General features: G+C 41.5%; 1 protein-coding gene across 2 annotated transcripts in view; it reads left to right on the top strand.

Annotated features, from left to right (window-relative positions):
• FAXC (failed axon connections homolog, metaxin like GST domain containing) overlaps window positions 1-12,144 on the top strand; it is a 41,170-nt gene that overhangs the window by 16,865 nt on the left and 12,161 nt on the right. For both annotated transcript variants that reach the window (XM_073336833.1, XM_073336832.1), the window contains one exon: window positions 4,585-4,802. In XM_073336833.1, coding sequence (XP_073192934.1) covers window positions 4,585-4,802 — 218 coding nt within the window. The remainder of the gene's footprint in view (window positions 1-4,584; window positions 4,803-12,144) is intronic.

Below are 12,144 nucleotides of genomic sequence, written 5' to 3'. Positions count from 1 at the left end.
CATTTCTGTGTGCTCAGAATCATGGCTTTGTGTGAACAGATCAGGTAGTTGGCTGTTTAGTTACCTTCTTTGCAGGCCCAAATTTGAGTTTTGGGGCATCTGATCCCCCAAAGCAGCCATACAAAATGTCACAAGTCTGAGGTTGTTCATGAAAATTATGTCTTTAATGGATCATCTGGGTCCAGCCCCTTTGTACTTTCACCAGATTAATATCCATATTGGCAATCTTTATTTTGTGGTTGTCCTTTCCTGAACCAACCAGTTCTCAGTACTGCTCCACAACCAGTAAGTGAGGCTCAGGGAAATATTTAATTCCAGTGAGAGTTTAATGGACAGGTATTGGGTGTTGAAGTTGTGGTGGAAATCTATGAGGGAGTTTAAGTCATTTGTCCAGAGGATGGAAATATCATTGATGTATCTCAGGTATATCATTGGTGCATTTGTCCCAAAATTCTTCTCCAAGTGGCCCATTGGGGAGTACCTATGGTTGTTCCCATGGTTTGGACAAAGTGTTTGTTGTTGAATGTAAAATTGTTATGGGTGAGGATGAAATGGATGAGTTTAGCGATGTGTTTGGGGTGGATATCTGAGGGTTGTCATTTGTTTTGTAACTATTTGAAGCAGGCAGCTATCCAGTCATTGTGAGGGATATTGGTGTATAGGGAGGTGACATCCATGGTGGCAAAGAGGGTGTGCTGAGGGAGGTTGTTAATGTTGTGGAATTTGTGGAGGAAGTCAGTTGTGTCCTGGAGGAAGCTGTCCCTTTGTGTGGTGAGTGGGTTGAGGATGGTTTCTATGAGTCCCAATATTCCTTCAGTAAGAGTGCTGTGGCCACATAGGATGGGTCTGCCTGGGTTCCTTGTTTGTGTATCTTGGGAAGCATGTAGAAGGTCCCTGGTTTGGGTTCGTGGGGGATGAGTTTGTAGAGTTTCTCTTGGATTTGTTTGGGAAAGGATTTGATGATATCCTTAAATTTATGGGTAAATTGTGTTGTAGAGGTCTTTTTTGAGTTCCTTATAATAGGTGGTGTCAGAAAGTTGTCAGTTGGCCTTGTTAACATAGTCAGCACTGTTGAGGACTATGATGGCACCCCCTTTGTCCGCTGGTTTGATCATTATTGTGGTTAGATTTTAGGGACTCTGGACAGATGACTTGGGGGGAGGGATAGCTCGGTGGTTTGAGCATTGGCCTGCTAAACCCAGGGTTGTGAGTTCAATCCGTGAGGGGGCCATTTAGGGATCGGGGGCAAAAATTGGGGATTGGTCCTGCTTTGAGCAGGGGGTTGGACTAGATGACCTCCTGAGGTCCCTTCCAACTCTGATATTCTATGATTCTATGATGATAAACTCCCTCATATATTTACACCACAACTTCAGCAACCACCACCCAGCCATTAAACTCTCTTGCGAATACTCCCACACAAGCATCAACTTCCTGGACATCACAATCAGCTTCAGCAATGGAATCTTATAAACAACTATATACAAGAAACCATGGATCATCACATCTGCCTTCATAGATCCAGTGACGATCCCAAAAGACACCAAGAAATCCTATTATCTACAGCTAGACGCTCAGGTACCACAGAATATGCTCTGAGGAGAAAGTCTGGGATACACACTTTAACACACACAAAACTGCTTTCACCAAACAAGGACACTCCACCAGAGAAGTAGATCACATCATGGATCAGGCTACCCAAACACCCTGAGAGGACCTGCTTCAGTACAGCAATAAGACGCCCTTTGACCACACACACCTAGTTAAAAGAAAAGGAATACTTGTGACACCTTAGAGACTAACAAATTTATTTGAGCATAAGCTTTCATGAACTACAGCTCACTTGTCACCGACCACCCCACACTGGAGCCCATATGGGGTATCATCCAAAAACTACAACCCATACTCAATGGGAATCCCACCCTGAAAGAAATCTTTCTTGAATCCCCTCTTCTGGCCTTCAAACAACCCCCCAATCTCTCCCAGCTCATAATCAGAAGCAAGCTCTCCACACACCAGGACACACCAACTCAAAGTGGCACCAGATCCTGCCAGAATACCAGTTGCAAAATCTGCAGACATATCTCCACTACTACAATGATCAACACGCCCCCACAACACATCTTTCAAGATCCATGGATCCTACACATGCTTATCACAACATGTGGTATACCACATCCAGTGCCCTGAATGCCCCTGAACTATGTGGGTGAAACCAGACAATCACTGTGTTCTCGAATGAACTCACAGGAAAATGATAAAAGACAAAAACATCATATCACCTATTGGTGAATGCTTTTCACAGAATGATCACTCTATATCTGACTTCTCAGTCCTCATCCTGAAAGGAAACCTGCAGATCACTTTCAAAAAACAAGCCTAGGAGCTTAAATTCATATCTTTGCTAGATGTTAAAAATCATGGTTTCAATAAAGACACTGGATTTATGGTCCATTTCAACAATCTATAACTCACTAACTCCCCTTTTTGTCCTATGACTACAGGGTATTAATGGGTCACCTGGGATGGTCCCTTTAGAATATGTATTAATTACTGATGCTAAACTATCTGTTTGATCTTGTATTTAGCTTTGACACTCTTAGTACCTTTCCCAGACCGCAAGAAGAGTTCTGTGTGGCTCAGATGCTTGTCTCTCTTGCCAACCGAAGTTGGCCCAATAAAAGATATGACATCACCCACCTTGTTTCTTTAAAACTGACTTACCTAAATCAATTTCAAATTAAAAAAATTGCCTTGCCTTTAGTAGACCAGCTGTCAGAATACTTAAATATAAATATTAATTCACAGAATTAATTTTAATTTGATTAACTGAAAATGTTTCTAGGTGCTCAGCTTTGAGAGTATTGTATATTTTAGGCTTTTATTACAACTTGCTTGGCTTTTAAGCCAAATATCCTCCTTTTACTCTTAGCAAGAAATATCCTTGGTGACTTTTTACCACATGTTAATAGAGTCATTAAAGTGAAGAATTTGTGAGCTGTTGCCTAAAGAGATTAGAAATGGACCCTAGTGAGAAAGTAGGTGTCGTGTCAGGGGAATATTGAACTCTGCTTCTGTCTGTGGTTGCAGACATTTGTGATGATATGAAAGAAAATGTATAGGAGTGCCCAAAAGGATTTTGCTCATTCTCTCTCTTGCATTAGTTAATCAGTATGTACAATGAGGAAATCCCATAGGCTTAGAACTATGTACAATGATAAACTGAAGTCATGTTCAGAACAGGAAAAACTGGGTTCTGGTGGCTTCTGCTGGAAAATCCCAGTACACTGGAACAGTTAATCTGTAGACTGTATTCTACACTGTGTGATATTTCAACTTTTCTGACTAACTGCACTAGGCTGTTGTGCCTCCATCAACCAGCTTTCAAAATGACCAAAAATGTTTCAGCTGATTTTATATTTTCCAGTTTGGAAATTACTAGGAATACCCGGCACAAATTGTCATAAACACCCTGCATTTCCCAGACACCCGAGGCTGCATCTGCTCTTCCCACCTCCTCCTCCGATGGATAACTCTTTTAAACTCCCTGCTCCTGCTCTTTTTGAAGTTGGTGACAATAATCCTATTGCCTTCAATGGGAGTGCTTCACTGTTCAATATTTACTTACGATGACTGTCACTTCCCAAATTAATTGTTCCTTTTTTCACAAGCTTCTTCAGCAAAAAATTGAAATTTCTCTTTAACCCATTGGAAGAGTAATAAAGACCAGCAATTCAAGTGAGAACTGGGAGATTTTGGCTGGCAAAGCAAATATAATGAAGACTCCTTTTAAAAGAATACATCCTCCATTCTACCAAACAAACATATAGATTGAAATACAGCAAAGTCCTTTTGAAAATATATCTCATTTAGGGTAAACCTTCACTTCATAAGAGGATAAAATGCAAAAGAAAACCAACCTGACAAAGCATAAATCTCTTAAATGAATTATTTTTCTGTTTAAACCATAAACCTTAATACATTTCAGAGGAGAGTGGAGGTCTCTGAAACAAATACCTATTACAAGAATCATATTATTAGGTCTCTGAAACAAATACCTATTACAAGAATCATATTATTGCAGCAAAATGATTCATTTGGCAGGCTTCAGCAGCGCATAGAGTCACTTCTTAGACGAAGTAAAAATAAAGCTTAAGACAAAGGGAATGGATAGGTAGGAAAAGTTTGTCTCATGTGTATCAGTCTTTTATTAACACCAGATCTGGTTTGCACAACGCTTTGCTGTGCTAATCTAGGGCTTGGATCTGCAACCCTTATTTCTGTTGAGTAGTACTTACTCCTCGAATCTCACTGATTTCAGTGAGACTACTTGCATGACTAAGTGCTATGCAGTGTGAACAAGTGTTTCAGAACGAGGGCCAACATTTAGTATTCTGGTTGATATTCCACATTCACAGAAAGATGTATATTTTACCACAGAGCTAACTTTCCATCAGGCCAATAATCCTCAGGGCCTCAAGATTTACGCAAGCTCTTCATCAAACCCTTTTGTGGGCTACTTTGTAGCGGTGGTGGGGGGGTCAATATGCTGCACAGTTGTAACTTGTTTTCACCACATTCTAGGACATTAGCTTATTGCCAGTGGGTGGACAATCTCCACGAGACCCAGAAGATGCTTTCGTGCAGTGGCCCCTTTAGTGACCTGCTGAAGTGGATTCTGTGCCACCTAACAAAAGGAATTGTGAAACGAGAAATGTATGGCCATGGCATCGGCCGCTTCTCGGAGGAAGAGATATACAAGCTGATGGAGAAAGACATGCGGTCACTAGCAGGCCTCTTGGGTAATGTACAACCCATTATATTCTGCACAGTCACTTTTTTCATGATTAGATTTACTGGTAATGCTCTCTGCCAGGCTGTTTAAACATTACATTTTGTTTCCAAACTCTATGTACAGACTATCATGGCACTATCATTCCATGTCTGTCTTCCTAGTTAAGGGGATGTCACTTCTTTTCTTGCTGCCATTGTACATGTATATTGCCAAATTCTGCCACCAGAGGCATACACTCATCTTCTTTTATCTTTGCTGGGAATTGTGTGTGTGTGTGTGTGTATGTGTGTGTGTGAGGGCAGAATTTGGCCCAGGGCTTTTTAACAGCAAATATTTGTAAAGCTGGTGTTTGAAAATCACTTGAAGGTATTATAGTTGTTTTGATGAGTGGATAATTTGATTGACATTAACACTCTGAGCGAGCTGTTTACTAACAAGTGATAACTGTTATTTGGTTGGCATTCAAACTGGTTGAGCTTCTGGTGAGACATGGGTTTGTACTGTCAGAAGTGATGGTGTAGGACTTGTTTGTTGCAGCAGGTGGACCTTTAGTGACAAAACTGAACCAAATTAGTGACCACTTTAAAAGTTTTTGGTTTCCTCCTTCAAAAGAGCTAGTCTACTCCACTCATCTGTGCTCCCTTCTCCAACCCCCGCCCCCAAGAAATACTGTTCAGCTGACTGCTTGATAGAGCAGTAGTGAAACTCTGTATTAGAAAAGACGAATTTTAGTTCCTTTATCTTATCCTTTTCCACTGTCCTCTAATCTTTCCTCTGTTTCATACATGTATGGTAAAGTTAAAGGGGTAAAGCTTGATTCAGAGTTAGCTCATGTCTAGCTGTGTAGGATGAAATCCTGTTGGAGCATTGTTGATGTATGAGGAATTTATTAAATGCATATCTTCTATTTGTTAACAATGCTTTCTCCACTCTTAATTCTGTTTTTCATAACACCTTTTCCAGCTCTTTGCTAGCTTCAGCTACATTGTTCTTTCTCTGGGATTCACAGTGAAATTCATAGAGTTTAAGGCCAGAAGAGACCATTAGGTCATCTAATCTAACCTGTATATTGCAGGCTACTAAATTTCACTCCTGTAGCGGGCCCAATAACTTATGTGTGACTAAAGCATATTTTCCAGAAATGTACCCAGTCTTGATTTATAAACATCAAGAATCCACCACTTCCCTTTGTAGTTTGTTCCAGTGATTAATCCACCTCACTGTTAAAAATTGGTGCCTAATTTCTGACTTTTGAGCCCTTTAGTACATGGTATTTTCTCCCTGTAAAGGTACTTAAGCTGTGTAATCAAGTCACCTTTCAATCTTTTTGATCTTCTTAAGTCTCTCACTGGTATTTTCTGCAGCCCTCAAATCATTTTTATGGCTCTTTTCTGCACCCTCTACAATTGTACAACATTCTTTTAAAAATGTGGCCACTAGAATTGTATGCAGTATTCCAATTTCATTCTCATCAATGTCCCTACTTCTACTCACTGCTCCCCTGTTTATACATCGAAGGATTGCATTAGCCCTTTTTGCCATACCATCGCATTGGGAGTGCATGCTATTTATTATTAATTATTATTATTGTTATTATTTGGATGATGATCATGTCTAGGAGCTCCAGTCATGGAACAGGACCCTATTGGATTAGGTTCTGTACAAACAGAGAACAAAGATGGTTCTTGCCCCAAAAGTTTATAATCTAAGTATAAGACAAGAAACAACAGATGTATACAAACTGACCAACAAGGAAGTACAAGGAAAGAGAGAATATTGGCTGGCATAGTAAGCTGTGGTTTCAGCACACCAGCTATTCTAACCCATAAATCCTTTTCAGAGACTCTGCTTTCAGGATACAGACCCCATTCTGTAGGTATGGCCCGCATTCCTTGTACGTAGGCGAGGCTCCTGCATGTGTCCCACTTTTGCCTTTTGCCTTCAAAAGGCAAAAGCTGGACACATGCAGGAGCCTTGCCCCTTTGGGGCCACATCCCTGCTCCTCCTCATCCCTGATGCCCCACTCCCTGCTCCTCCTCCTCTTCCCCAAGACCTCACCCTCTGCTTCTCCTCTTCCCCCTGAGGACCTGCCCTCTTACCAGGCCAGAAGCCTGAGCTCGGCTGTGGTAAGAGCTGCCCAGGGAGCCCAGGCTGCTCTGGGGAGCCCTGGACCGTTCACCTGCCCTGAGCTATGATCATTCCTTGTAACTAGTAGGGCCTCATGGTGAGGGGGGCTAAGGCCCACCTCAACTCCCCCTCCAGGAAGAGGCTGGCCCTGCCCCTGAGCTTTGGGCAGCCGCAGAGCAACACCACAGGTAATCCGGGACAAACATTGTCCTGGAGTCATTCGGACCAGGACTTGAACTCTGTATTTCAGGACTGTCCTGCCTAATGTGGTACAGGTGGTCACCGTAGTACCTAGATATACAACTTTTCATTTGTCTGTATTAAAACATATTTTGTTTGAATGGGCCCAAGTGATCCATGTCACTCTGTATGACTGCCCTGTCCTCATCATTATTTACCACTCCTCCAATCTTTGTCATCTACAGATTTTATCAACAGTGATTTTATATTTACTTCCAGGTCATTGATTAAAATGTTGAATAGCATTGGACTTAATCCCAGTCCCTGCAGAACCCCACTAGAAATACCCCTCTTCAGTAATGATTTCCCTTTGATGACTACTTTTTGAGATCTGCCAGTTAGCTAGTTCTTAATCCGCTTAACATTTGTTTTCTTGATATTAGATAATGCCAATTTTTAATCAGAATGTCAGGTAGTACTAAGCCCAATGCCTTACAGTAGTTTAAACTAATTTTATATAACTATTACTATATCTACATATCTATATTGATATAAGTATGTAACTATATTCGATAACTTTATTGCAGTTATCTTTAGCAACCAAACTTGTAATCTCATCAAAGAACGAAATCAGGGCTATTTTTCATAAACCCTGTTGACGAGCATTAATTATATTCATGTCTTTTACTTCTTTTTCAGTTGAATCCCATATCAGCTTTTCTATTGTTTTGCCTGGGATTTGCGTTAGACTATCTAGCATCTAGTTACCTGGATCATCCTGTTTGCCTTTTTTGAATATTGGCATATTATTAGCACTCTTCCACTCTTATGGAATTTTCCTGGTATTCCAATATTTATTAAAAATTAGCGTCAGCAGTCTAAAGATCTTCTCACCTAGCTCTTTTAGGATACTTGGGTGCAAGGTTATCTAGGGCCTGCTAATTTTAAAACTTTTATCCCTAGTAGAGGTTGTCTAACATCCTCTCCACTAGAGATGTGTGGAAAAAGGGAATTCTGTTTTGTAGAGGATTTCAATATTTTGAAATTTGGTTTAATCCTGATTGGGAAATTTGGTTTCATTCCCTGCCTGAGTTCCATCAGAACTTTGGCAAAATTAGACTGTCTCTGGAAAAGTTCCAATTTTGTTGCATAGGCAAATTCTGACGAAGGATTGTTTTGCTAGTGTTGTGCTGACCAGCTCTACTCCTTAGCTGATAATGGCCTGGAAGTTTGTTCATCGTTGTCATATGATATTAGTATATCATCCTCCTTCTTTCCAAATATAGAACAAAATATTTATTGAGCACTTCTGCCTTTTCTGTGTCATTATTAACAATCTTACCCTTTCCATATAGCAATGGATCTATACCATTGTTAGGATTTCTTTTGTTCCTAATATACTTAACTCCTTTTTATTGTCCTTTGCCCTGTCAGCCCTGGATTTTCCCTGTTGTTTTTAACTTCCCTTATAATTGTTCTGCACCCTATAACTTCTGATTTATATTGATGCTATCTTTCTTCCCTTTCCCCCATTTGTTATATTTTGCTTTTTTATTTCTAGTTGCAGCCTTCACTTTGCCACTGAACTAGGATGGGCTTGTAGCCAAAGTTGTCCTCTTTCTTGATTTTGGAATTATGGCTTTTTGGCCATCTGATGAACTCTTCTTAAAGAGCTCCCAATTTTCATTCACATTTCTGTCTAAATTGTTCTCCCGGTCAATTTTGCCAATAATTTTCCTTTTGAAGCATCATGAGTGTGTATATTTCTGGTTGGAACTGTCCTCTCTTTGCCCATATTGAATGCAATCAGGCCATCTTCACTGGTTCCTAGGCAACTGCCAACTTCCAGTCCAGTGATTAATTTATCATAAAGAAGTAATAAAGAAAATAGTTACCTTATGTCGGATGCAATACTTTTGGTGTTAGAAAAATTATCATCCACAATTTTTCCTACTGGCTATGTGAGATATCTACCATATGTCTCCCAAACAGTGCTTTTTGGGGTGTAGTAATGGCAATATTACTTCTTTCCAAAGAGTGTGTTTAGAGGAGATCTTAGCAGATGTGTGTTTAGTACTTCTGTGGGACTAGCACTAATTGGAAAGTGAAGTGATCAACAGGGATCTCCTACAATATTCTGCATTCCTTCCAACAGCTGGACCACTATGTAAAGATACTTTGGGCCTTATTTGCAGAGCTGCACAGCTCCAGCAGCTGATATTGAAGACAACTGCACTTCTGAACATCAGGCCACATGTAAATTCAATTAATACGTAAATTAGAATTGGTTGAACTATCCATTTTGAATTTAGCTCTTGTTGGGTAGTTAATCAGTTGTAAACTCATCCCAACTTTCTGGGAATTAATTCATTATTTGTAAGTAGAGGAAAGATGGGTCAGTGGCTAGCCGAGGATTTGGAAGAGTATCACTGGGCTTTTTGTTTGTGAACTAGTTGATAGGATTCATTTATTTTTTCTAAAATGGCTTTAATTTGTTTAGCAGTTTTGAGGTTTTATAAAATAAAGCAGTGTCTCCTTCTACTTCCCCCAGTTTCAAAAGGCTGTTGGGTCATTCTCTACAATGGAATGGCTTTACTTTCCACATTGTCTTGTCATATATCTGAGAATGATACATTTTGTAATATGCCTAGGTACAGTGTGCTGAATTAAGTGCTCGTCCTTATTTCCTAGTGTATATAGATTGAAATCAGACCCATAATCAAGCAATAACACTTTACAGACACTTCTCCTAGTTTATTATTGCAGATCTCGGGTAATGTAATAAGTAAGGCATCAGACAGAAGCGCATGTGAATAGCTGCTTGAGAAGAACAATAATCCTTGGAAGTGCAGTTTCAAATATCTTGTTGTAAAAGTTTATTTATAAATAAAAATGAGGCAAAATGAATTTATAAATAAAAACCAGTCACAGCTTGACATTATGATGACATCTGGGTAGCCAATTAGAAAACTCTGTTTATAATCTAATCTTCTCTCCTAAAACTGGTTAATCACCTTTTTTGTTTGTTTCATTAAAATGTCAGTTTAACAGCATGATAGCAGAACACGGTGAATGTTTTTAGGACACTGGCAGTCTGCATGAAATTTGTATACTTAATAATGAACAGAGTGTGACCCTGGGTGCCTGTGGCAGCCCTCACTGAAAATACCAAGGTCAGGGCAGGCTACAAAAGGGAGAGCAGATATTCCCAAAACTGGTGGTTAACACTGAAGTTAAACTCACCAATGAGACACAAACTGTACCTCTGAGCCCCCACACTGGTTATCAAGAAGCAAAAAAAAAAAGAAGAAGAAGAAGAAAGAAATTACACAGCCCCCTTTATTGCATTCCGGTTTTCTGGCTCCCAATCATCACATAGGTCCAGTGCAGTGAGAAGTTATTTAAAAACTCTGCTCACTATACACAATGTTCTTCTGACCCCAAAGAGTCAGCCACATTACCAGGTCAATATTAGTTTTGATCTTATCCAAAATACCACACTGTCAGCCAATTGTTTAGTGTCTCAAACTAAAGGTTTAACATTAAAAAAAAAAAAAAAGAACAAGAAGAGAGTTGTTAAATGATAAAGCACTCAGATACATACAGAGACTTCACAGTCTATATGTCAGGTTCTTAGCAGTATTGGTGAGTTTGCTGGCTTGAAATTCTCTCTGGAATATATCCACAGGTCTTGGATGGGTCTGTCAGCTCTTTGTTCAGAGCTTCAGTTTGTTGCAAAGTTACTCCAGCAGTAAGAAGCAGGAATGAAGACAAAATGGAGATGATGCAGCTGCCCTTTATATTCCTTTTGCCATGTGGCTTGTACTTCCTATGTCCCAAATGCAAGCTTCACAGCAAATGGCATGGAAAAGCCTCAGAGTTCTCTGCTCACACGCATACCACATGCCTTGCAGACTCATAAGGTGTAGTCCCTGGCCTTTCAGTGGGTTCATTGTACAGCTGATGACCCATCAAACAAGCTAGGTAGTGCTGATGCCAATCTGTCTAGGGGGGCACCCAGAAACACAGCACAAGTTTGGAAACATAGATATACCCTACATATCTATAACTCACAATACAAAGGTGATACAAACAAGATTATCATATTTAGTGAATTGTAACTTTTCCATGGATGCCTTACATGGTATATCTGGTAAGATTCATTGCACTTTTGTAATATTGGTATCAACAATATCATAAAGTGTCTCCCATATTCCATACAGTGTCACACAGAGAAACACAGAAATTTACATAGTACATCTCTACCCTGATATAACACGACCCGATATAACGTGGATTCGCATACAACGCGGTAAAGCTCCGACATGCTGCTCTGAGCAGTGTGTTAAGGGTGCCGGGCTGGGCCGGGGCCGAGGGGTTGGATAAGGGGCAGAGAGTCTTGGGGGCAGTCAGGGGCTCCCCCCCAGGGTCTGGGAGGCAGGAGCTGTGGGGGGGCACTTTTGGGGGCCCCGCAGTCCCAGAGTATACTGGGGGATTAGCAGGGGGCCGGGAGCCGCCTGTTCTGCTTCCCTCGTCCCAGCCCTCGCCCCAGCCGTGTCGCTCAGGAGAGGGAGCTTGGGGGAAGAGATCCCCCCTGCATTCACCCCAGCCCCAGCCTGCTCCACTCCACCAGCTCCCAGCCGTGGCGCTCCGCTTCCCGCTGCAGGTGAGTACGGGGGGCGTCCCTTCCCCAACCTCCCCACACTCACTGGTGGCGGGAAGTGGAGCACTGTGACTGGGAGGTGGCGGAGTGGAGTGGGCTGGGGCCATGTTGCTCCACTTCCCGCCGTTGCCGGTGAATGCCTGTCAGGGGGTGGGGGTGTGGATAGGGGTTGGAGCAGTCAGGGGACAGGAAGCAGGGGGGTTGGGTAGGGGGTGGGGTCCTGGGGGTGATTAGGGACAGGGGTCTCTGGAGGGGGCGGTCAGGGAACAAGGAACGGTGGGGGGGGCAAAGCAAGTTCGGTATAACGCGGCCTCACCTATAACGTGGTGAGATTTTTTATCTCGCAAGGACCGCATTATATCGGGGTAGAGGTGTAGTT

The sequence above is a fragment of the Lepidochelys kempii genome, chromosome 3 (genome assembly GCF_965140285.1).
Source record: "Lepidochelys kempii isolate rLepKem1 chromosome 3, rLepKem1.hap1, whole genome shotgun sequence".
Lineage (NCBI taxonomy): Eukaryota > Metazoa > Chordata > Testudines > Cheloniidae > Lepidochelys > Lepidochelys kempii.
The sequence above is the reverse complement of the archived record's forward strand: the minus strand, read 5'-3'. Positions and strand labels throughout refer to the sequence as shown.